Below are 23,932 nucleotides of genomic sequence, written 5' to 3' on the forward strand. Positions count from 1 at the left end.
AGATGAGTTCAAGCCTACTGTAGAGAAAGTTTGACGGTAGGATATCTGGTTATCACGTAACTCAAGGTCGGCAAGAACATCAGAACAGCGATGTGTTGTCTTAAGCACCTATTAAGTATCAAGGTCTATTGCAGGGGCGCTCCCTCAAAATTGTCTAACACAGTAGGCACACCAAAGCACTGTTCTCTATTCTTGTTAATTGATAGATCTACCTGAATTCCCTGTAAATCGCTCAATGTATCTGCCATGCCCACGTGGTTAGAGTCAACGTCCAATTCTAATCTAGCTTCCATCATTTCGACCCAGACGCATCCGCCTTCTTCGACTGCACAGCATCATCCACAGTGGGCGGAGCAGGAATATCGACACCTTCAACACGATATTCAAGACCCGGATAAGCATCGCTGACAACAAGGACGTCAAACTTGCGGGCCTGGCCTGCCTGAGCGGGAGGGAGCTTGATGGTTGTCTTCGCCGTGGGTCGACCACCAGCCTCGAGCTTGCGATTGGGGTTCGTGGTCCAACCCACACGCTTCACTGCAATGACTTCGTCGCGTGTTAAATCAGCCACGATAACGAACCACGATTCTGTTTGTGGTTTAGGGAACTTGGGTGCGTAGATGCGAGCCTCTCGCTCGACAAGCTGGTTGAGACGCTTAAGACCAATGGTCACTGAGAGTGCCGTGGCTGCAGCGATGGACACCTCGACGTTAGGTAGGATAGATACAGCACGAGCGAAACGGTTGTGCTGGCTCGCAGGTACACCAAGCTTCTTAGCAAGTTGCATCGCCTGAGGTCTAGTCAGCGCGCTGATCTTAGCAATTGGTGTATCGTTCTTGACGTCGGGTTCGACCGTAGGTAGGATGGACACTGGTGCATCAGTAGGCCAACGAGCCGACTTGATCGACTGTAGAAGGGCCATCATTTGCAGGCAACTGGACAGATAACCAAGCTCGGTCAGAACATCGATGGAAGCCTGTATGACACGGATAGCCTGATCGAGAACACTTGTCTGATCACCAACATAATCAGTGATTGGAAGGTCTATCTGAGACATATGTGCCTGGAGGAGTAGGAAAGCCTTCACGTGGGGATCCCACATAGGCAGCCCAAAGGCGTGGCCAGGGAATGGCAAGTTGTCCGAAAGAGTGTTGTTTATGAGGTCTTCATTATGGCGCACGGGGAGTTCGTCGTACTCGGTAGCGCGGGACATCCATGACAAGACGTCGAGGAATGAGGCTTGAGCTTTCGCGTGCTTGACAAGGTGACGGATCGTCTTGTGCGAGAGGTAGTAGTAACTCATGATCTTGCCAAGAGGTGTGGGATCAACGTCGCCATTGGGGAACACCTCAACACATTTAGAGTCAGCAAGCTCGTTGAGTGACTTGCTAACCATCTCAATCATGTATTCATTAGCAAGCTGCTGAGCAGCGATGCTATTGTGCTCCTCAGCAGAAATCTCGAGTCCGTAGTACGACGGATTCTTGTGTAGTCGTCTGAAGAAGAATGTCCATGTAAGATAGTCGAGCGCGTCCTGTTTGGTGACAATGGTCTCAGCCGAGACTTCGGCACAAAGATGGTTATCCAAAACAGTGTGAAGCGAGGACTCTACTGGGAAGCCAGTGTGAAGGAAGTGCTTGTAAAAGTCCTTCTTGGAATCCTGGGTAAAGATACGTGCAACTCCCGAGTTATCGAACTGAGGACGACCGGCACGGCCCAACATTTGCAGAACATCGGTCAAGTCCATGTCTTTGTATGCCTCAATTTTGGCATCGAAGAATTGTGTTCCTTTGACGACAACCAGATGAGCAGGCAAGTTGACACCCCAGGCGAGAGTACTAGTAGCGACCAGAATCTGGATCTTGTTGTTCAAGAACAACTCTTCAGCAAGCTGACGATCCGACTCAACTAGACCAGCGTGATGTAGACCAATTCCAAAGTTGATGGCCTCCTTCAACGCGTCATCCTTGACTCGAGCAAGGTTAAGCTGCAAATCATCTTCATCCATGTGAAGAAATCGCCGGGGGTTATCTTCCATACCACAAAAGTTGATGAGATCCTTTGCAGTCAGACGAGTCTGTCTTCGCGAGGGAACGAAAACAATTACAGGCTTGTCAGGACTGTGATTCTTAACAGCCAAGAAGGTGGGGCGATTCATAGACTGCATCAAAGGACAGAATCCCCTGACTTCTGGGAAGCCATCAATATATAATTCCAGAGGAACAGGACGGACTGAGTGCTTAAAGTTGAAAAGACCTTCTTTGACACCTAACCAGTTGCCCAGGTCTGTCGCATTGGCGCAAGCAGTTGACATGCCCAGGAGACGAACGGCATTCTTGGTCGAGGAAGCAATGTAGTTCATACGGGACACAATGATTTCAAGAATAGGACCACGGTCCCCAGCCAGAAGATGAATCTCGTCAATGATGACCAGGCTCACTTGTCGAACATATCCTCTTGTCTGCCAGGAACGAGATATACCGTCCCACTTCTCAGGCGTAGTGATGATGATATCAGCGTCCTGTATAGTTCTAGTATCAGGAGTATTGTCACCAGTCAACTCCACCAACTTCAAGCCCAGTGGTCGCGCCAATCTAACTCCCCAGTCTTTGACTCGCTCACGGACAAGTGCCTTCATTGGCGCAATGTAGACAACCTTGGACTTGGGTCTCTCACGGAAAGCCCACCACATGGCAAGCTCAGCAGCAACAGTCTTGCCGCTACCAGTGGGTGATCCAAGAAGCACGTTGGCAGGTGTATGGTAAAGCGTATGGAAGATTTGCGTTTGCATGGGGTTGAAAAACTCAAAGCGCTTGGCATAGAGTTCTTCAAGCGCAGGGTTCTTGAGGGCCGAGATGGGTAGTGGTTGAAGATTCAGGAGGTCAGTATAGACGCTTTCAGTGTCTGGGCGGATGAGATGCTGGAAAGAGACTGGAGTGACGGTCTCAGCTCCCAGCCATCTGTCTGAGACGGCTCGGACGTATATCTGGCTAGGCAAGGGGTCCGAAAGGGGAATCGTGAAGTTCAGCTCATGGTCATCATGTAACTTTCTTCTGTTGAGAATGAAAAATTCATGATGGTAGATCTCTGAAGTCTCGGAATTCTCGACCCAAATGTAGAATGACTCTGAGGTTCCGTGAATCTGGTCATGCCATCGGAAATCGGGAATAACAAAGAGCTTAATACGCAACACATCTCGGTTTAGAGGAGCGATTTCAGCCTCGACGTGAACAGTAGGAAAGTTGTTCAAAATCTTGGCAATGTTCTTGCCGGCACTCTGGTTGTGGATCAAACCTCCAATCTCTGCAGGCTCCATGTCTTTCATGGTCTCAATTGTCAAGTTCTCTTTCGCGTCGAGCTGGTTGAGGACCGACTTTGCAAGGTCAAACTGATGAAGAGGATGCTGGTAGGGCCAGATGCGCTTTTCAATCGACTTTGCCAGAGTTAGAAGCACGAGGCACTGGTGGCCCCATCGGCGATTGAGGGCAAGCATGAAGAGTGCTCGACAGATACGTCCAGACTGCTGAGCAACGTAGTTCATGTCGTTTGAAAGGGCAAAATCTTCCGGCTGCGCTTTCGAGATGTAAGACTGCAGCAAAATATTTGTTTTTGCCTGAGGGGTGTCGATACCTCCATCAACATCGCACGGAATGATCTCTCGACGTAGATGAGTCAACTCCTTCTCCTCACTATCTCTGGATTGGATGTTGTCAAACTCTCCACTCATACTGATCATCTTTAAAATATCGGCCTCTGTGGCCTGAGGTTGCATCATGGCGTTGAAAACCTGAATACTTGTGTGGAGGATATAGTATTGACTGGCAATTCTTCCGATGTCCTTGCTGCGCAGCTCATCTGTCCTTTCATTGTAGATAATCATCTGGCATTGCTGCAAGGTCTTGGCAGCCTGAATAGCAAGCTGACGACGTCTTTGAACCAGGTTTGGGTCGTCGCGAATTTCTGACCATTCTATGCCATAAGACATTGGGCTCCTTTGCATGCGCACGAAGAGGTACGAGTATCCGATCCACTGAACAGCATCCGGAATAGAAGTGACAGTTCCGAGTGCGATCTCAGCATTCAGATTGTCAACCAGCTTCGTCGAGAATTTAGATTCAATGGGCTGCTGTTCCGTCACAGCAGTCAGGTAATGGGTGAGCTTGTCGTGGGTTGTGCAAATCATGCCGATACCAGTATCTTCGAATTGAGGACGACCAGCGCGACCAAAGATCTGCAGTACATCAAGAATTCCCAGATCAACAAATTTACCATCCTGAGCGCTATAAACCTGAGTTCCCTTGATTACGACTGCTGCGGCAGGCAAGTTGACACCCCATGCTAGAGTGGCGGTACAGCAGAGAACCTTCAGGACACCCTCTCCAAATAGTCTTTCCATCAAGTTTCGGTCAGATCTTGCCATTCCAGCGTGGTGAACTCCAATGCCCTTGGAGAGGAGCTCACGGATCTCCTTGGACTTGGACTGCTTGATATCACGCGAAGCTTGTTCAAACCCAGGATGATAGCTCGGGTCAAGGAGATCTGCACACATGGCATCGATGGCCTTCTGGTGTAGCATTCGCGCTGTAAGCTGCGTATCTCTTCGTGAGTGAACGAACACCATGACTTGGTGATCACGCTCGAGCATCTCTTTGACTTTGTCGAAAGCGACCTGATCAAGATTCTCCTTCGATTGCTTTGTTCCAGCCTTTCCTTTGACGCCGATGAAATGTTGTTCCAAAGGAACAGGGCGGAAGGATGAGTCGAAGTAGAATAGGCCTGCATATTTGTTGACTTTGAGGAAATCGGCGACATCAACATAATTGGGCAATGTGGCACTGAGACCAACAATTCGAATGAGAGACTGCGTACTCTCAACCTGCCGTTCCGTTCGAGCCACAAGGGATTCTAGGACAGCACCTCTCTCATCATGAAGCATATGTACCTCATCGATGATGAGAAGACGGACCTTCTGAACAAGTTCCGTGTCTCCAGTGCCCTTGCGTGTGACGACATCCCATTTCTCAGGGGTCGTAACGATAATTTGAGTCTGGATGATTTCAGACTTGGTGAGCTGCATATCTCCAGTGTACTCTCGACATTTGATACCAAGCCAAGCCAGGCGCTTGCCTAGCTTCTCTGTAACTTCAGCAGCAAGCGCCTTCATGGGAGCAACATAGACGATTTTGAAGTCATCGGCGTTGACTGCAAATTCGGTGGCTGACGGGTCTTCGAAGGGGTTAGGCTCAACATTCTGGGCAATTGTTTGAAGAATGGTAAGCATAGCAGCATCCGTTTTACCCTGGTCATATTAGTAGCTGATGGTAAATGTTGGTACAAGTGGACTCACAGCACCAGTAGGAGCACAGATCAACATGTTCTCACTAGTCTTATGGGCAACAGGATAGACAAGACTCTGCATGCGGTTAAGCGTCTTGTAGCCCTTGAACGTATTTCGACACAACCCATTGAGTTCCTTGACGGGAATAAGCCGCTGTCCAGGGCCCAGTACACCCTTCTTGCCAGCGGGGATAAAGTACTCCTCGTACTTGTCAAACGATAGCCGCTCACTACCAACTGGCAGTCCGTACTTTTTGCCAGCGTAGCTCAGGGTGTTTCCAGCGCTGTATGCTTTATAGACGTGTGGATATTGGGGTTCCTTTGAATGTGCTGGTGCAAGAGTTGCAGATTTGTGTGCTTGATCTTGGCGACGCAGGTTTTCTTCTCTTTGAGCCTTGGTCAGGAGTCGGGGTCCACTGGAGCTCCCCTGACTCTGACTGTTGACAGCGGAAACGATCTCATTTCTGTGACCCAGCATCTCGATGATGAAGTCAAGATCATCAAAGCCTACCAAGTCAGTAAGCTGGATCTGAAGTTCATCATCAGAGCGATCAGAGTCGAGGACACTCATAATTTGGCTCTCAAACACATCAGCAGAGAGACCATTCTTGGCTGCGATGGCTGAACATCTAACTGCAAACCATTCGGCACCGTAATCTGCCACAGCTGGTCCATTTAGGGCTTCTCCATCAGCGAAGTCGCTGCTTAAGGCTTCTTGGTCGTCATCCGAGATAAAGTCCCAGACATCCTGGCCGCTGTTTCCACTAGAATAACCACCAAATTCGTCATCATCGAGATCATCTTCAACTGATCCATTCTCTTGGGGAATTTTGAGGTTGGCGATAGCTTCTTGCATAGCCGCAAATTGTTCGCGCCATCGTGCCTCTGCGGCACTAAGTTGCGAGGATGCCATGATGTAATCGATACTATCCAGCTGGTGGTTGTTACGTGTTGCCTAGTGGGGAAGTCTTCTGATGCTGTATGAACACAGGAGTGTGAGGTAAAAGAGTCGTTATTCTGCTGCCTGTAGTTGTGGCAGCCGACGTCCTTTTGAGGTTGTCCTTGATCGAAAAGGATTGGTTCATGACGGTGGATTGCTTGTTCTTCAAAGAGTCATACCGCTCTGGGCCGAACAAATACCCCACTAAACAAGCCCCCGCCTAGCCGCCAGCGAGCTTGTAATGCTTACAGCCACTAACTGCCCTTGGAAATTCAGCGGCCTAGTCGAAGAGCCCGTCTGCGTCGTGGGGAACATGTGACGCCCCTAAACTCAGTCCTTAGTTACGGTGACGGAGGGTTACAACATTCAACCAAACTTCAAATCCTCCCTCTCCTTCAACTCTCTCTCTCTAATCCTCCAATCCCCCCCTCCCGCTGTCGCCCTACTGCGCGCTCCGCCTTCGATTGATAACCGCCACTTCTCACAAACTTGATCCCGCAATCATGAAACTGCATTACATCGGCGTACGCTGTCCCTGTGCCCCTCACCGATCGATCGAGACCTCCGTCCAGTTGGGCTAACAAAGCTGCTGCGACCAGATCCTTCGCAACGAGAGCCAGCCGGCTCATGAGATCGTCGCTGAGAAGGAACTCAGCAGCTACTCGCGATTCACCCGCAACAAGTCAGTCCTACCTTATCATTGCGACCGCTATCTCCGTATCCGGACGGTCCATGGACTGACTCGCAAACTTGAAACAGCTATGGCGAATTCATGACCCTATTCGCAAAGACCGTCGCCGAGCGCACCCGCCCTGGACAGCGACAGGATGTTGAGGAGCAAGGTATACCTGATTCAGTTCCCTCGAGAAATCACAAGCTTACACGCGCATTCTACAGACTACACTTTCCACGCCTACGGCCGAACCGAGGGTGTCTGCGGCATCATCATCTCCGATCACCAGTATCCTGCCCTCGTGGCACATCAGCTTCTTAGCAAGGTCGTCGACGAGTTCCTCTCCAAGAACCCCCGCTCCAGCTGGGCCACCGGCACACCCACTCTCTCCATGCCCGAGCTGAAGGAGTACCTCACAAAGTACCAGGACCCCCAGCAGGCCGACAGCATCCTCAAGATTCAGAAGGAGCTTGACGAGACTAAGATTGTTCTCCACAAGACCATCGAGAGTGTGCTACAGCGTGGAGAGAAGATCGACGATCTAGTGGCTAAGAGTGACGGTCTTAGCGCCCAAAGCAAGATGTTTTACCGTATGCCACTGTTCATTCCAAATTTCCCTTCATCGGAAAACAACTGACCTATCCCACAGAGCAAGCCAAGAAGCAGAACTCGTGCTGTATTTTGATGTAATGGATCATTTCGTTTTTCCGGCGTTGGACCTGGCTTCATTTCAGCATATAAGAGATGTCGGTATTGAGATTGGTTATTCGTGTGGCGCAGATACTTCCAATCGTTTTGTCCATCATTCATTCGCAGGGCCATGTCTTTACAGCAGCTAGACTTGTCGAAGAGGCGGAGAAGAATCTTATCACAGGCAGTACGATCGAAGGCAGATGGGTGCCAAATGGGAATCATTCTTTTTGACATGTTAAAAAAAAAAGTCCATAAATTGGACAAGTGTGAAATGCTCACTTATCACCAAACCTAATCTGATCGAAAGATACACAAAGAAGAATAAAATCTGAGTCTTTTGACCCAGAGTGCTTAAGAAGAAATGATAACCCCTTTGCTTTTTGAAGAAGAAGAAACTCCAACGAGATGCTCTAGGGACGAGTCTGCTGTCCCGTGTCTTGCCCATTCATGCTTCTCTGGCGCCTTGCTGTAAGTCCGTAATCCATAATGTCCAAACATATCCGTCACTGAAAGCGTAGTATACAAAGGAGACAAACGTATAGGAGGGAAGGAAACCCTGTGGTATGTACAAGACGGCTCAAACCAGTTGAGTCCGCCATGGTGAGATGCTGCCAGAGCATCATGAAAAGGGTATTGTAGAAATCGTGACAAAGATATAAAATGAAACCGAAATGGCGATCTGGTTGTTCATCATGAAATGCGAGTTTTAAGATTCCTCAAGAATTACTCTCTCACTCTTGCGGTGCATTTGGTAAGCATCAGGAGAGTGAGTCAACTCCCTTGGGTGCACCAAGGTAGGGGTAGATGACTTGGTCTCAGCTAGACGCTCATCCTTCTCAATTGGGATGTAACCTGGTCCGCTCGGGCTGCCGTTACCTCGATGTCTCAAGCTGGGGTTGCTCTTTAGCGGGTGCAGCATCTTGCGTTGCTGGTGCGAGACGCTGATCTGGCGAGCGATGGAGATCTCAACAGCGTTACGTAAGGCCTCTTGAGCATCAGCCTCGGGAGCTTGCTTCTTGGGCGAAGCCAATGATGAAGATGGGGAGAATCGCCTCGAGGTTTCGGCGCCGGAGGACGTGATGGAAGCTGGGGGCGAGACCATGTGCCACGAGGGCTCCGAAGGAGAAGAGAGTCTTCCCTTAGCTACCTGAACATCTTTCTCGTCGTCTGTGTGTTCAGGAGATTCGGGAACTGTGCCTGGTGAGGGAGTAAATGGAGACGAATGTTTGGAGTGGGTGTTGGGCGAGATAATGGGCACAGGAGGTGAGGTCTGTTTTGCGGAAGTAACGCTAATCTTCTCCGTAGACGCAGCACTGGGACGTCTGTTGAACTTGGAGACAAGGGCGGGCTGATAATGTGTAGCTTGCGCTGCGAACTTGTTGTGCTGAGATTCTGACCGCGAAACTTGGGTGACTCTTGGTGTAACTGCCTCAGGGGACTCCTCTGAGTGATAATATGATGAGTCCAATAAGGCCGGGGATGTGTTGGCTCGGAACCGAGGTGAAGGCAGAGGCTTTGAGTTATCCTGGGAAACAAAAGCTGGTGAGGGCTGTGGCGACGTTGCCCTCCGTGGTCGAAGAGACTCGTCTCGATTCTCGGCGATTGCGTCCTTCACAGACTTCAGATGATCGAGAGTAGCCTGTCGTCGAGCAAGAAGTGAGGAGGCCGACCCTTGCGGTGGCTGTAAAACACTGTTAAACATGACACTATATCGATCCATTTTGATGCTAGGAATCTCAACATCTAACAGAGAGTGAGGAATAGCAGGCATCGGAGGCGGCGATGAGGGCGGCGGTGCGATTGCTTTTTCTGATCGCTTCTTGCTAGAGTCACCTCGAAGGCCTCTTAGCGACATTTTGCGGCCTATACCTCCTGAACCCGGGTCCTTCAGCTTCGCTTCCTTTGATGCCTTGCGCTGAAGAGCAGGCTTCTCCTTTGTTAGTTTTCCCGGCGATATAGGTTTCGCCTCCGCTGACGTTGGTACCGACCGAGGCACTTCAGCAATCGTCTGCGCGGGTTCTGATATAATTGGTTCAGTTTGAGATCGAATAACGATAGGTTTATGCTTTGGCATTTTTCGTGAACTCTGATCTGCTGGTGCTGAAGTCGGCATTCCAGAAGAACCTAATGATGTGGTAGAAGTATTGACACTCTCCGTCATAGATCGTTGGGGCTTCTCTGGCCGTGTGGCTCGCTTCGATTTTGATCGAAAAAGGCCCCATTTACGAGCCTTCTGCTGAGTGTCATCGACAGGCTCTGGCGCAGGCTCTGGTATCGGCTCCCGGATGTCGACGACTGCATTCATGGCTCTGTTCTGTGGATTCCAGGGCGCCGGCGCAAAGTCTCCCATTTGTGTTGGACTTCCAATTGCCATACCAACAGCAATAACACCAGTCTCACCAGAATCTATCATAGAATCTGGAGTTGAAGTTCGCACCCAAGTCGTTCTCGTCAGTGACGAGGTTCGCGGGCTGTGTTCGGGGGATGGAAGTCGGCCATGGATCGGTATATGAAACGCCGTCACGTTGCCCTTCTTTGAGCTCTTGAGAATGAGTGCAAGATCGTCTCTGGAAACCCGCTTGTCGAATGAATGTTTGGAAAGAGAATGACTGTCTGTCCAGTCGGCGGTGAAGCTTCCCCTACGACGTTGATATCCGGAGGCAGCCGATACAGTAGCAGCCCGTGACAGATTTGTAGCCATGGCTGAAATCTGTCGCGCGACCGCACGAGGGTGTCGTTTTGTAAAGCGTCTAGAATAGATTGACACACAAACAGTGGGTGAAGCAAAGCAAAGCCCAATGCAGCGCGGGGGCGAGATCTATGCTTGGATTTAGAGGATAAAAGGCCTTTGTTTTGACTGATTAGTTCCCTGCATCGACAGGGTCTGACACAGAAGACGGTTCACCAAGGACCGACTTTCTCAGGGACCAGGATCCTCTTTAACAAAACCTGCGATGATTTTTGGACAAGAACTGACCCTCGTCTCACAGGGACCACCCCGCCTTTCACGGAAGCCTATCGTATGAAGCCGTTGATGAGAATCGAGACGAATGCGGTTAAACGGCCGGCAACAAGCAGGGAACTGGGTCCAAGATGACGATGGAGTGCAAGGATGGAATGTAATAAGCGCAAGAGCAATTTCGATGTCCAAGAGCCGATCCCCGGATTGGTTGCCACGCCTCAGATGAAGCAAAATGAGATGTATGCAAACGGGCATGAGAGAGAAGAAACGTCAGCTTATCATCTGTCCAACGACAGAGATTTTGAAGAGACACCCCATTTTGACATTTACAGGGATCGGTCTTGGGAAACAAGCTAAGAGGCTTTGGTCAATGTTTGAGATTGATGGGACGACGGTTCCTGAATGCTGACTTTGAAATCTTTAACGCCCGATGGCATTGATTGCTTCAACTTTCTCTGCAACGGCTGCCACGGCCAAGGAACTACTTTGACTAGGGGGGCCCTGTCGAAAGCATATCAAGGAGTGGGCCCTTGGGGTTCTAAGAGACCCCAGTGTCGTGTGTCAGAGTCGTCAAACCTGGAGGTTCATTTAATGCTTTGAGAGAAATAATTATGCGGTTCGTTGGTTGTCTAGTTGAGGTTTCACTGCTTGTGGCACTTTTTAGAAGTAACCTTAGCCGCCGCAACGCAACGTACGAGAGTGGTGATAATAGAGGCACTAGCTATAATAATAGCAACGAGGCTCTATAAGCCTTGAGATGGGTACATGTACAGAAAATGTGTCTCCGTCGGCGAACGCGGCAATCTACGCGGTTGCTGGGATCTTCAACGTCAACGCTGATCCCGATGACACACACAACCCATTCACACGGACTTACGGCCAAGGCTGGTAACTTCTGTAACAACAAGACTCACAGACATAATGTGACAGCGATTCATGTGGACGATCCTGAGAACTGAATCGTAGTCACCTGTCAACGAGGGACGAAAAAGGATCCGATCCCTGTAAATGTTCGTTGTCAAGAAAGACAAACAGCTAGGCTGTATTAACACGACACTGTAACCTCCCTCTCAGCCAACGAGCACTGGAAGGGTCTCGTGTACGATACCTCATTTACTGCGCCGTATTGCTTTAACGGCACTTGCATGATGCTCGAGTATGGGGCATGTGCTGAGCTGGTTTTTAGATTAGAGGAACAAGACGCGGAGTATCCCAAACAATATCCACCCTGTCACAGCCCTCTATGAAACACAAGCTTTCGAAAACTACTGCAGGCAAACCTCCACTGCAAAGCATGCAACCACCCATCAGAAGACCGTTAATCATAGCAGTGAGCGAATAAGTGGCTGACCCGTCTTCTAGAATTTTCAGGTAGCGGCACGGAACTTGAACCTTAGTTGCGCGCGGCTCGTGGGCTGGCCATTGGCCTCACTCGGCGCGTCTGTCCAACGCTCTTCATCTCTCTTAGACAGCGGGAGGATTCAATTGCACCCGATCCATCCAATTTACAGTAGGGCTGGTTGTCGAGCTGAGTCTGGGCCGTGCTCAGTAACATCGGCTGGATGGATGTATGTGCCCAAAGGGGGAAATTGAGGATATAAGGCTTCCGTTGTGAGTGATTGGATCGTCACCGAACAATAAGCGATACAGCCGTAAGAAAGGTGGAATGAAATAAAATAATCCTCAGGGGTTTTTGCCCATTCAACTCGCCGTTTCATGTCACGGCTAGGGCCTCTACAGCTCGTCTCAGATTGCCAATTTCCAATTGTAGCACAACCAGCACGGGCCAAAGAGGAAACTAGGCTCACATACCCTAGAGAAGACAAAGTGTAGGTTTGTATCATCAGACTGTTTCCTAGAAGTCGTCTGAGCATGTCCAGAAGAGTTACATTCGAAGCTTCAGAGTGTCCTTGACGAAGGAGAACGGCGACGTCTGTTTCACTACGGGTGACTCCGGCTCCATGGAGTTATCGGCAATGCTACTGTTCTTAATACGTCTCTTAAGACATGAAACACCAAGGTTATTGGAGCTTGGATATCACCTAGGGGCTCTGTCGATGAGCTGCTGTTGAGTAAGTAAATAGTCTCTTGAACCAATATCCGGCCTGTGCTTCGCTTAGAGTTCGTCTCTCGTGGGCCTCATTTCAAAGTTTCCTGGCTTTACTAGAAGCGTTTGGATAACCGAGATACAAACTCTGAAGACTGACCTTCGGTTACAAAATACCTTTTTGATGATGAAAGCTGGCAGTTGTGACAAGACTTAGTGACTTGGAGCTTTCAAACGGCTCCTTACTCTCAGGAACATCTACGGACTCTATTTGCTGTTTTCTCCAATAGTCATGGTCGATCTAACAGATAAATCCGACCTCAACCTAATGAAGTCAGATAGCGTTAAGCTTAAGCTCATTGACTCAACAACCAACGTTCGAGAATCAGAACCTCCATGTTTGACGGCAGTTGACCTGATCAATCTCTAAACATTGCCAGCGCTACCGAAAGCTACCCTCGTCACACGACAACTAATGCGAATATGAAACATTCGATGAACTCTCAACTGCCAGCGGTTAAGTGGGCGTTAAGCGTAACCACAATTAGATACTCTTGCGATATTAGTTCTTGGTGTTGGCACTCGTCTACTAGGTAGTTCCTAGAAGCGAACATGGACCAAGGGCACATGAGTCTTGGCGGATATTGCCGTCTGCAGTAGCAACGGGCCGTCCAGAGTCGTTTCCCGTAGCTTCAACGCCAGTTCAAGCTCTATAGTGACGTCGAAAATCGAATAGCTTCCACTAGGTATAGGTTAGGTCCAACGATCTCGCATCTTTACTGCTGAGTCAACAGCCTCTGCGTGCCTGGATCGAACATCACACAGGCAAGTGATCTCGGAATGCAGAAAAATGCGTGACATGAAAGCATGCTGCTGCTGATCATGCCGACCGACATATTTGAGAACCGTTGGGTTTGCAAGTACACAGTACCAGTCTCATGACTGATGTGCTGTCACCGACAAAAGTATCCAATACTCATTGGACAGCATTGGAGCTTGATAACATTTTTTGGCGGGGACTCATGGCGGCCTGGAGGGGCAAAGCTCCAAAGAATCACCACATCAGAGCAGTCGACAACCTCCCCCGCCAAAACAAACCTTACCTCTAAACCTTCTTGCCCTCGCGTCGCAACTCTCATCTTTCTCGTCCTACTTGCAACCACTCAGTTCCTATAATTTCACACATCTCACATCACTATGTCGTGGCAAGGTCAGTTTCTCACTGTCTCTACTATCCTACACCGTCCCGCTATCGATTTCCCCCTCCCCCGCCATCGTCCTTGTTCCTCATCACCGCCTCCAAATACCTCTATCTCGAAACCCTAACTTGAAGTTGGACAAAAAAGCTGACATGGTGACTTTTACATCGATATAGCATACATTGACTCAAGGTATATACAACCGATCCCATAACTCTTGATCATAAGCTATTATCATGCTTTCCGGCACGGATACCGATTGAATGCTGACATTTTCCGTCTCGATAGCCTCGTCGGCTCCGGTCACATTGACAAGGGCGCCATCATCAGTGCTGCTGGCGACAGCGCCTGGGCTTCTTCTCCTGACCTCCAGGTACAGCAAACCCTCCTTCACCGACTCAACCTCTCGGATCGATAGGCTAGCCCTTCGTTAATGAACAAAACTGACCTTGTAACCCCACTATAGCTCAAGCCTGAGGAGATGAAGGCCATCTCTGCCATCGTCGGCGGTGACTCGGCTGCCAAGGACAAGGCTTTCGCTGAGGGTCTCTACATTGCCGGCGAGCGTTACGTTATGGCCCGAGCCGAGGACCGGAGTATCTACGCCCGATCGGTACGACGCCCAACTCACGAGTCCCATCTCCTTTGACTAACTTCTTTATCACAATAGGGCCGCCTCGGTGTTGCTGTTGCGAAGACTGGCCAGGCCATCGTCATCGGCCACCACGGTGAGGCCCAGGTCGCCGGCAACGCCACCTCTACCGTCGAAGGTCTTGCCGACTACCTCATCAAGTCAGGATACTAGACATTCAGTGTGTGAGGCAAGGGTCTGGACGGAATCATCTGTGAGAAGCGCCAGGGAAACGCTGTTTGTCCGTGGAGCGGACAGTCAACGCAGCTATAACGAGCTTATGCCGAGAAGAGCGCCTTTGTTTTAGAGCACTGGGCTATGAGCTCGAGTGTGTTACCTGGAGGAGGACATTTTCCTTATTTGACCAAAAATCGGTCGGACGACTTTGTTTCTACACGATTCTGCATATAGGCAATCCGAGTGCCCTCCAGAACCTGTCACCTGTATGCCAGATTTGAAATGATCATCAAATGTCAGCCAACTCGACTCTCCATTACAACTGCTTTTATCGTTTATTCTCCGTTCGTATCCGTGATGTACAGTACTTTTGTCCATCTTATTATAGGTACTCATGATAGTTCTTTATGTCATTAACGCCGATTCCAACCCAATATTTTTTCTTGAACTCCGCCATTCAACTCTTGCTAGACGTGTGTCGTCGAATGCCTTTTACACGTGATGAATCTTGTTCTCGTTCGGGTGATGCACAAAAGTGTCTGCTAGGCTCAGAGGAGCATCTAAACAGGAAGCTCGGCGTTTCGTCTTCCAAGGCCTATCCTATCGACGATCATTCCAATATATGGTCCTACGACAGGCAAGCCTCGCGCGAAGCCAGCAATTGTCCCCAGGAAATCTCCAAACAGGACCACTATGCCGTATGCTTCAACGATAAACCCAATGAAGGTCCACTTCATGAAAATAAGGATCAGGCCTAGGAAGAATGCCGCCGTGCCCTTTGCTTTCTGCTTGCGGGCGAAGAATAGAAGTGTCTTTTGAGGTCCGATGATGATTGTCAAGCCGATAAGGAAGAGGATCTGTTTTGTACGTCGGTCGTTAGCAATCGCTTGTTCGTTATGATAGAGGAAGGGAAGAGGTCGTCATACATTTCCCATAGCAAGCCTGCATAGAAGTCAGCAAACAAAACCACTAGATGATTGAATCTGTCAATACTTACATAGATCGGTCGAAGAATAGCATGACACCTCCTATCAGGAAGAAGCCTCCTAGAATAAACGTCAGCCTCCATATCTTAACCATGTGCAGGCGCAGGCGCAGGCGTAAACGCACCGCCGGAGCAGAAAACAACTCCAATTTCTATCGCAAACGGTCAGCTTTCGTCCATATCGAGTAATCTCCCGTCTAAGGGGTAGCGCATCGTTGCAGTGCTTATGATCGCAACTCGCGTGCCAGTGTAAGATAAGGCGTACTTTGAGTATCTGTCAACCACATCGACATCTTTGCGGTTCTGTGTATCGCTGATTTGATTGATAAATTCGATCGGTATTGATGGTTTCGATGGTAAAGCGCACAATGGAGCTTCGACTGGGAAAAGGGCGAGAATGAGAGCAGGGAGAAATAACTGAGGCCAAATTACTGAAATGTTTCCTTTTTTCGTCACCAGCTCTGCTTCCCTCGAGGACACGTTCCAGGGGTTTACATGCGATTGACAGGGCTGTTCCAAACGGGGTTTAGGTGGTGCCCGGAGCTGCTTCGTAGCTATTGGCTGTGCTGCGTGAAAGTGGGCGAGCGTGGATTGTCTTGAAATTTTGCTTAAGGACCGACCTCACAAGACTTGCAACTTTCTTCATTTTCCACTGAGAGTTGGAAATGACTCACGACTAAACGCTCTTGGCCTACGGCAATCCAATATGATTGCAGTGCAAATCACTGAAACCTTGTCAAATGGTTTTCAATCGTTTGCCAAAGAAAAAGAAGCTCGTTGAGAAACAACACGTTTGATTCATTCTATCGAACACCTCACTATACATTTCCTTCTGACAGATTTCCTGTCCCTGCCGCGACGGCCAGCGGCGCTCTTCGCCCTGGCAACTGAGATTCGTTTCTTCCCCATACGTTCTCGGTAGTCTGTCGACCTAGGCAGAGAACAAGCTCATGATCACGATTAAGCCGGAGCGTCAATTGCCATCCCTTGGCCGAAAGGCTAAGGGTGCATAGTTGGGGCTTGACTTTGTTGGTCGGACACTCCTATTTGTACTCTTAAAATGGTATCTTTGTATCACGTGCATATGTCTGGTGATCCCTCGCATGAAACCCGTAAGACAGGTTCCCGGGCCTCGTTGGTTTTTGAGGTTTTCGCAATTTCATTAAATGGGCATCCCAAACTTGAGCCATGCTCACTTAAGGACTGTATGAGCACCACGAGCCTCGAGGAACTGCTCTGCCACACCCTGAGGTAGCGTCCTAATGAGGCCAAACACTTCCTTATTGTGATAGCGAAGTCGCGTCTTGGGGTCGAGGTAGGGAGCCGGTAGTCCAGTCACGTCACAGTAGTGTTTGTTATGCGCGAGTGATGGTGCCGATTCGATGTTTGTGTAAGTGGCAGTTGGAGCCGACACACCGCCTGTCGGTTTGAGGCTCTTCTCGAGGACAAGCTTAGACAGGTTTCGCGATGCTTGTGCCAGATTTGGGGGCTCCTTGCCACTCTCGGTGGCTGGCGTGCTTGTACCGCTTGTTGAGAGTCCATCATCGGCTGGTGTAGCAATACCACTCGCGTCCATCGGCGTGCCAAGAGCTGAGGCTTCTCTTCGGGAAGCATCACCGACGATGGCCTTGAGGTTCTTGTTTCGACGCTGGTTGGGCTTCCAGGCCGGACTGCGGAAGTTCTTATGGGTGGAGTGAATGTCAAGCTTCTCTATAAGCTCTTGGTGGGCGATTTGCGCCTCGGTTGGGGCGGCCATTGTGTCTTGTTTCTGGATAGCTGGTATCGAAATTTTTATCGAAGTTGGCTCGAAAGGTGTCAACGGCTTTACAGACTTGTTTCGCAATCGGTGATGAATGCAGGAAAAAGTGCTTTGGTTTAAGGTCTCTTGGTTGCCGCAGTCATGAGCTTGTCGCGTTGGAGATTTTGCCGTGCTTCACCGTATTCCTAGCTTGGAGCTCTGACAAACAGCGAGGTACCCAAACATGGCATAAAGTAAACAGAGCATTCCACCAACTAGGAATACTGCCTCGAGCGTCTTTTTATCACATTAAAACCGATAGCCCGCTGAAATGGTAAGATTCATGAGGACTGCGACAATATATCGCTCTGAAGCCTTACCTGACTGATTTATAGGAATCCCCTCATGAGCACCAGCAGAACCTACTGCTTTCCCGTATCATTACCAATGTGGTATGTTCGGCGAAGCTGAACTCGTCAGAGATGGATACTAATGACATGCAGGAAAAACTCAACGAAGCTGTCGTTGTTATGAATAAGAGCCTTCAGGTCAGTAGAGTTGCATTTTACATCAATTGCATGACTAATACGTCGCTTCAGGACATCAATATTCAGAACATGAACGTTGAATTGGTTGCGCAAATGTTCAAGAACTACCAATCGAACGTTCTATTTCATCTGGAGGGTGAGTGTTTTTCGTATGATGATGTGTTTGCGACCGCTGATGATATTGGTTAGCCACGGACAACCTCAAGCCACCGAACTGAGTGTCAACATGGGTGGTTAAGCTGGAGTTTTTGCATTTATGATGGCGCACGACTGTACATGAAATAATGACTTACTGCCAACTCTTCCAAAAAAGAAAGGAAGGTTTGCAAGGAATTTGACAGGAAGCTTGCTTTACCAGAACCAAGCTTGCCTACCTTACCTTGACCTACTGTTTGCCTAAATTACCTTATGTATAAACCTGTCTAAAATGATGACAGGCCATGCTTGACAGTGTATCACCGAATATCTAATCGGGGCAAGCCAACTAAGGTATCTGACAGCCCTGCCTTGCATCTATGGAAAACATTACAATCTCTGCACGTGTTCGGCTCATTGGGAGGTCAATAGTGTGTCGTCTCTCACTGCATCACTTGCATTGTCGCGTAAGTGGATCCCGGGATTGAACGACACGGCCTAGATCAGCCTTGTAGCCTCACACCTTCTCAATTTCCAACAACGAAGCTCCGTATTTTGCGAGTCTGACAGACAATTGGCCACTAGAGTCAGACATCGACCAACCTAAACCTTTTTGTTCCTCCCGTCATGACTTCTGTCCCTTACTTGTAAACTCCATCCGACCATCCTATTCGCAATCATGGCTCCCTCAGCCATCGATGAGCCCGCCATCAAGGCGCCCGAACAAAAGACATATCCTCCCGCCAAGATCTTCCCCGTCAAGGAGACACGCTTCGAGAATTATATTGAACCTACAAAGGATGGCCGCGAACGCGCTTTGAAACAGCCTGATAGCGCTGCCATCGTCATTGATAATGGTGAGCTTCGAGTGCAAGAGGTTTGCGATGGCTGGCAATTGACATTTCATCTTTAGGATCGTCTGCCGTGCGCGCTGGCTGGTCTTTCGATTCGAAGCCAAGGTTCAGCATCCCTCCGATTATGGCCAAATACCGCGACCGAAAACTGGGCAAGACTTTTTCTTTTGCTGGCTCAGATTGCTATGCCGACACGACCGCGCGAGGTCACATTCGAGGCGCCTTTGAGGCTGGTACAGGAATTGTCAGTAACTGGGATGTGATGGAGCATGTGCTCGATTACATTTTCCTGAAACTCGGTATGAATGACGCAGACGGTGCCATTGAAGTGCCAATTGTTATGACAGAGGCTGTTGCCAATCTCCCTTACTCAAGAAAATGTACGTGGAACGTTTCATTCCCGCAAGTTTATACTGAAGTTCTTAGCCATGACTGAAATCATCTTCGAATGCTACGGCGCGCCTTCGCTAGCCTACGGAATCGATTCACTCTTTTCATACCGACACAACAAGGGCAAGACTGGTCTCGTGGTTTCATCATCATATACATCCACTCACGTAATTCCTGTATACAACTCGAAAGCCTTACTCGGACAGGCCACACGATTGAACTGGGGAGGCTATCACAACGCTGAATATCTCCTCAAACTCATTCGACTCAAATACCCGGCCTTCGCTGGGAAGCTTAACGTCTCACAGGCAGAACACATGCTACGGGACCATGGCTATGTATCTCGGGACTATGACAATGAGCTCGCCGATTATCTCGAATGGACAGGACTCGAGGATCGCGATATTGTCATGCAATATCCCTTCACAGAAGAAGTGATTGTGCAGAAGAGTGAAGAAGAGTTGGCCAGGATAGCAGAGCGCAAGAAAGAGAGTGGACGAAGACTTCAACAACAGGCGGCTAAGATGCGCCTGGAGAAATTGATGAAGAAAGAGCAAGATCTGGAATACTACAAGCAATTGCAAAGAAACATCACAGATCAGACCAAGAAGGAGATTCGGCGCCAACTTGACAGCAACGACATTAAAGATGAGAACCAATTGGAAAAGATCATCAGAGATTTAGAAAAGGCTATCAAGAAGGCCCGGACAAAGGACGTTGGTGGTGATCCAGAGGAGGAGCAAGAACAACCTAACTTCGATCTTCTTGACATACCCGACGACCAGCTTGATGAGGCCCAGATCAAGCAAAAGCGTCAACAGCGTCTCCTCAAATCCAACCACGAGGCTCGAGCACGTGCGAAGGCAGAGAAGGAAGCAGAGAAGGCTCGTGTCATCGAGGAAGAGCGTGCCGATACTGAACGACGAGAGAATGACCTCGAGAACTGGCTCGATGAGAAGCGTCAACGACGTGCTGAGACGCTGCAAAAAATGAAGGAACGGGAGCGACTAAAGCAGGACCTGGGCAACCGTAAATCCCTCGCCTCTCAGATTCGCATGAAGAGCATCGCCAATCTCGCATCGGACAATCCGACCAAGAAGCGAAGACGTGGCGGTGATGATGACAATTTTGGTGCTGACGATGATGACTGGGGTGTGTACCGCCAAATCGCCGTTGGTGACAACAGTGATGACGAGCATGAAGAGGAAGACCTCCATTCGACTCTCAAGTCACTAGAACAGGACCTTTTACGTTATGATCCTGACTTTGAGTACGAGCACACCCACGAAGCCCAGTCTGACTGGTCGAAGTCTCTCCTGCATGCCTTTGCCCGAGGTCCCCGACCTTTCGACCCCTCCTCACAAGCCGAGCTCAACCAAATTCATCTCAACGTTGAGCGAATCCGTGTTCCCGAGGTTGTCTTTCGCCCCTCCATTGCTGGTGTCGACCAGTCAGGCATTGTTGAGATAGCCGGTGATATTCTCAACCAGCGTCTCGGCAATGTTCCTAACCGCGATGACTTCCTTCGCGACGTCTTTTTGACAGGCGGTAACACTCTGTTCAAGAACTTTGATGATCGTGTTCGCGAGGGCCTTCGTTCTCTCCTCCCCGCTGATGCACCACTGACCGTCCGTCGTGCCGAAGACGCCCTATTAGATGCTTGGAAGGGAGCGGCTGGATGGGTGGGTACATCCGCTTGGAAGTCAGCAAAAATCTCGAAAGAAGAGTACCAAGAAAAGGGTCCAGAATATATCAAGGTTTGTCCAAATCCATTCCCCAGCGGCATGCTCTTACTAATATGTATAGGAACACGACATGGGTAACTCATATGCGTAAATTGTATAGTGATGGAAACCTGGAGTCAAAGGCGAGTTCTTTATTAGGAGCGGTTCGGGGTATGAGAATAATTTACATGTTGCGTTAATCAGGGATCTCTTGTCAAGAGTAAAAAAAAAAGCCAAAGGAGAAAACGATAGACACTTCCACACAAAACCGTCAGGCAGCTGCTGCACACTAAATGTGTTTCCCGGGACACTTATTTTTTTATTACAGGAGTAGACATCTGGACTAACAAAATATAACCGTCTTGGTGATATCATCCGTAAACGTGACAGCCCAGGTAAACAGTAGCAAGGCGGAAAGGACACCGCAAGACTCGCCAAGCGAAGCCCGCAAGATCGAGGAGCCTTTGTTTCACATAAACAGACCCGAACGCCCCTCTCTTTATAAATATTAAATCACGACAATCGGTTCCTTAACGCCATAATAACAGTTGCTGAGCCCCGCGCACATGGATATCATGCGGTTCTCTAGACCGCTGGTTGTTGTGCTTGGGGTTCCTCAGAGTGTTGTAATTGCTTGTTGATCTCGTCAGCAGTCCTTGTATCCTCAGCACTGGGCTCAACTTTGAAAGGCTCAGCCTTGAAATGCGGCGAGGGATACCTTTGACGCTCGATTTGTTCCTGAGCCGCAAGACCAGCCACGGCTTGCGCAACAGCTTCCAAAGGTGTTCCTGCAGCTGGATTGCTAGGCGCAGGCTCGACATGAGGAGCAGGAGCTGTTATAGCTGGGGCCGATGCTGGCTGAGGAGGAGCAAGATTCACGTTCGGTGGGGGCGGGGGGTAGTCGCCTGACGTCTCCAACAATCGCGTTTGCAAATGAACGACATACTCCCGAAGCGCGTAATGTTCCGCCTGCATTGCTTTGAAAGACTGTTCCATATCCGTGTAATCGCGTACCTGCTGCTCGAGCTTTTTTATGTAGCCTTCCTTTCGTTGTCGGAACGCTCTCTGTGAATGAATCGTTAGCCCGGGAGCTCAATTGCAAGGTGATCTGACGGCGCCAGTCAACAAGTAATCTTCGGTTGACTTACTTGTGCAGCTCGGTTCTGTGCCGCGCGCTTGGATTGGGATAGCTCCCGCTTTGCTTTGCGACCGTCTCCCATATGATCGTCTGCCGACAAAGGCGCTGGGGGCGCTGGAGCAAGTGCAGCGCTTGACGGGCCAGCAGATGCGCCTGGACTATGTCCAGACGGAGGAACAATGGGCATCATGTTTGCTGTCGGTGCGTGGTTGGCTCGCGCGCGAAGATCAGGATGAATGTGAGCGTCAACTTCGCCTTTCGTGGCTAGAACTCGATGTTGGTCTTGGGAACTGGACAGATGATCGAAGCCATTCGCCGGCCGCGCAGGAGCGGGCTGTAAAGGCCGAGATTCACGAGGTCCGGGGGGAGTAGGTGAGGATGAGCCTGTCGCGTCGTGGCTCTTCAGGAGCTCGAGCTGTGCGCGCAAATGCTGCTCTATTTGGAGGGGTCGGTGTTAGCCAATGCACCCAGCACCTACGTCAATAGTAATTGAACCAGACGCGAAGCCGAGGTGGTCGAAACGAATATCGGATCCAACTGTTAAGGATAATAACCTCTAAGTGTATTGTATATGGGATTGCGCAAACGACGCGACAAGGATGCCATTCAAATAGTAGACAGATGCAAGGAGCTCTATAGATGTCGCGATGGATCAAGGCCAAAGTGAGGCGTAGTATAGTGTAGATAATAGACAGAGCTGTAGGTCCAAATCAAGAACCAAGACGCGCTCAGGTAAGGAAATAGGCAAAGCAGAACAGGAAAGGAAAAGAGAGAAGAAGAGTTGTCTTGACTAACCTTGATTATTGGCGCCGCTGGCTGAGGAGTTCTGCATGCTTGAGCTCTGGGGGAGGAGAGTCTGACTCAGCATCCAAGTAGCAATGACCCAGGGCGGGCGATGATGATTACTACAACGAGGGGGGGACCTGACGCTGACTGACGGAGACGAGTGAGGAGAGAGTTCCGGCGGATGGATGACGGATTATGTAACCTGGATCCGGGACCTTTCAAGTGTGACTGTGAGTGGTGATCAAGTCGGAAAATGGCGTGGCTGGGCCGGGGAGGCTTCTTCTCTCCGCTTGCTGGACAAACTAGACGAGTCTAAACCTGGAGGAGCTAGAACGATTTGGTTATCGCTCGCTTGCTGATTGTTCACTTCTGCTTTTGGCTTGCTCTTCCCGCGAACTCTCTGATGGCGGGTGTTACTTACGGTACTGTACGTACGGACGGAGCTCGGAGCCGTTCCTCGTTCTGCTAGGATCAATTTATCTTGCTCCCTGAAGCAAGCGTAAGTGCTGACGACGATTTTTGCGGCTGGTGCGGAAAACGCCCCCCAAAAATGTACGCGGACCGCTGTTGTATCCTGTATTAGAAGTCAAGGAGCACGTTTCAACAGGTAATATTTACTGTGTTCTTAATTTGGAGGACAGAGAAAGACACGTAAACTGAATAAAGAAGCTGGTCTGGGTGAGGAGAATCCGGAGTCCGGGCAATAACCAGTCAAAAGTCCTGTTCGGTTTTCCTTCTTCTACTTCTTTTCCTTCTACCCCGGCACCGGTAGTTCTGATACTGGCCGCGATGGGAATAAACGACGGGTCTGAGTCAAAAGATTGGATGGATTTGCTGACTGATGGGGAGAGGGGAACGTTGTTGCAGTAGAGAAAATATTTGTCAGCGACCAACTTGAGCAGAACTGGAAGAGAAGCAAGGAGCTAGGACCACCTCAGGCATCCAATGCATGCACCCGCCCATGCCAGTCATGCA

At 49.6% G+C, this 23,932-nt stretch overlaps 10 protein-coding genes across 28 annotated transcripts; 5 read left to right on the plus strand and 5 right to left on the minus strand.

Annotated features, from left to right (window-relative positions):
- Window positions 1-85: 85 nt before the first annotated feature.
- On the minus strand, window positions 86-6,431 carry FOIG_11818 (uncharacterized protein). The gene is made up of 2 exons (XM_031212414.1): window positions 5,348-6,431; window positions 86-5,299 (listed from the first exon to the last, which is right to left on the minus strand). Exons 1-2 carry the CDS (start codon window positions 6,248-6,250, stop codon window positions 293-295), a joined length of 5,910 nt encoding a protein of 1,969 aa, XP_031057808.1. The 5' UTR covers window positions 6,251-6,431; the 3' UTR covers window positions 86-292.
- A 12-nt stretch (window positions 6,432-6,443) lies between these two features.
- Window positions 6,444-10,652, plus strand: FOIG_11819 (synaptobrevin like ykt6). Of its 4 annotated transcripts, XM_031212415.1 has the most exons (5): window positions 6,444-6,801; window positions 6,877-6,959; window positions 7,037-7,119; window positions 7,175-7,540; window positions 7,600-10,652. In XM_031212415.1, exons 1-5 carry the CDS (start codon window positions 6,781-6,783, stop codon window positions 7,638-7,640), a joined length of 594 nt encoding a protein of 197 aa, XP_031057809.1. In that variant the 5' UTR covers window positions 6,444-6,780; the 3' UTR covers window positions 7,641-10,652. The 4 variants fall into 4 exon arrangements, with proteins under 4 accessions (XP_031057809.1, XP_031057812.1, XP_031057811.1 ...); XM_031212418.1 differs by having other exon boundaries at window positions 6,444-6,959; XM_031212417.1 differs by having other exon boundaries at window positions 6,877-7,119.
- Window positions 7,824-11,221, minus strand: FOIG_11820 (uncharacterized protein). Of its 2 annotated transcripts, none has more exons than XM_031212419.1 (2): window positions 11,016-11,221; window positions 7,824-10,958 (listed from the first exon to the last, which is right to left on the minus strand). In XM_031212419.1, the coding sequence occupies exon 2, from the start codon at window positions 10,342-10,344 to the stop codon at window positions 8,350-8,352; it is 1,995 nt and encodes a 664-aa protein (XP_031057813.1). In that variant the 5' UTR covers window positions 10,345-10,958; window positions 11,016-11,221; the 3' UTR covers window positions 7,824-8,349. The 2 variants fall into 2 exon arrangements, with proteins under 2 accessions (XP_031057813.1, XP_031057814.1); XM_031212420.1 differs by having other exon boundaries at window positions 7,845-10,489; window positions 10,621-11,221.
- FOIG_11821 (uncharacterized protein) lies at window positions 10,756-10,962 on the plus strand (the record flags this gene model as incomplete). The annotated part of the gene is made up of 1 exon (XM_031212421.1): window positions 10,756-10,962. The coding sequence occupies one exon, from the start codon at window positions 10,756-10,758 to the stop codon at window positions 10,960-10,962; it is 207 nt and encodes a 68-aa protein (XP_031057815.1).
- Window positions 11,222-13,283: 2,062 nt separating the features above from the next.
- Window positions 13,284-15,114, plus strand: FOIG_11822 (profilin). Its single transcript, XM_031212422.1, has 5 exons — window positions 13,284-13,862; window positions 14,028-14,043; window positions 14,140-14,224; window positions 14,318-14,464; window positions 14,522-15,114. Exons 1-5 carry the CDS (start codon window positions 13,850-13,852, stop codon window positions 14,654-14,656), a joined length of 396 nt encoding a protein of 131 aa, XP_031057816.1. The 5' UTR covers window positions 13,284-13,849; the 3' UTR covers window positions 14,657-15,114.
- FOIG_11823 (uncharacterized protein) lies at window positions 14,138-16,119 on the minus strand. The gene is made up of 5 exons (XM_031212423.1): window positions 15,910-16,119; window positions 15,770-15,796; window positions 15,657-15,705; window positions 15,586-15,601; window positions 14,138-15,516 (listed from the first exon to the last, which is right to left on the minus strand). Exons 1-5 carry the CDS (start codon window positions 15,935-15,937, stop codon window positions 15,220-15,222), a joined length of 417 nt encoding a protein of 138 aa, XP_031057817.1. The 5' UTR covers window positions 15,938-16,119; the 3' UTR covers window positions 14,138-15,219.
- A 161-nt stretch (window positions 16,120-16,280) lies between these two features.
- On the minus strand, window positions 16,281-17,556 carry FOIG_11824 (uncharacterized protein). The gene has a single exon (XM_031212424.1). The coding sequence runs from the start codon at window positions 17,398-17,400 to the stop codon at window positions 16,837-16,839; it is 564 nt and encodes a 187-aa protein (XP_031057818.1). The 5' UTR covers window positions 17,401-17,556; the 3' UTR covers window positions 16,281-16,836.
- Window positions 17,557-17,620: 64 nt separating this feature from the next.
- On the plus strand, window positions 17,621-18,489 carry FOIG_11825 (uncharacterized protein). Of its 2 annotated transcripts, XM_031212425.1 has the most exons (5): window positions 17,621-17,716; window positions 17,778-17,834; window positions 17,886-17,930; window positions 17,982-18,066; window positions 18,120-18,489. In XM_031212425.1, the coding sequence occupies exons 1-5, from the start codon at window positions 17,714-17,716 to the stop codon at window positions 18,146-18,148; spliced, it is 219 nt and encodes a 72-aa protein (XP_031057819.1). In that variant the 5' UTR covers window positions 17,621-17,713; the 3' UTR covers window positions 18,149-18,489. The 2 variants fall into 2 exon arrangements, with proteins under 2 accessions (XP_031057819.1, XP_031057820.1); XM_031212426.1 differs by lacking the exon at window positions 17,778-17,834 and having other exon boundaries at window positions 17,654-17,716; window positions 18,120-18,456.
- Window positions 18,490-18,544: 55 nt separating this feature from the next.
- FOIG_11826 (uncharacterized protein) lies at window positions 18,545-23,825 on the plus strand. The gene is made up of 4 exons (XM_031212427.1): window positions 18,545-18,922; window positions 18,979-19,299; window positions 19,346-21,066; window positions 21,116-23,825. The coding sequence occupies exons 1-4, from the start codon at window positions 18,745-18,747 to the stop codon at window positions 21,143-21,145; spliced, it is 2,250 nt and encodes a 749-aa protein (XP_031057821.1). The 5' UTR covers window positions 18,545-18,744; the 3' UTR covers window positions 21,146-23,825.
- On the minus strand, window positions 20,222-23,917 carry FOIG_11827 (uncharacterized protein). Of its 14 annotated transcripts, none has more exons than XM_031212441.1 (6): window positions 23,576-23,900; window positions 23,393-23,521; window positions 22,967-23,250; window positions 22,182-22,606; window positions 21,752-22,098; window positions 21,166-21,688 (listed from the first exon to the last, which is right to left on the minus strand). In XM_031212441.1, the coding sequence occupies exons 3-6, from the start codon at window positions 23,037-23,039 to the stop codon at window positions 21,619-21,621; spliced, it is 915 nt and encodes a 304-aa protein (XP_031057831.1). In that variant the 5' UTR covers window positions 23,040-23,250; window positions 23,393-23,521; window positions 23,576-23,900; the 3' UTR covers window positions 21,166-21,618. The 14 variants fall into 14 exon arrangements, with proteins under 14 accessions (XP_031057823.1, XP_031057822.1, XP_031057832.1 ...); XM_031212440.1 differs by having other exon boundaries at window positions 23,379-23,521; XM_031212439.1 differs by having other exon boundaries at window positions 22,967-23,284; window positions 23,379-23,521.
- Between the last annotated feature and the right edge of the window lie 15 nt (window positions 23,918-23,932).

Source organism: Fusarium odoratissimum (genome assembly GCF_000260195.1).
Source record: "Fusarium odoratissimum NRRL 54006 unplaced genomic scaffold supercont1.23, whole genome shotgun sequence".
Classification (NCBI taxonomy): Eukaryota; Fungi; Ascomycota; class Sordariomycetes; order Hypocreales; family Nectriaceae; genus Fusarium; species Fusarium odoratissimum.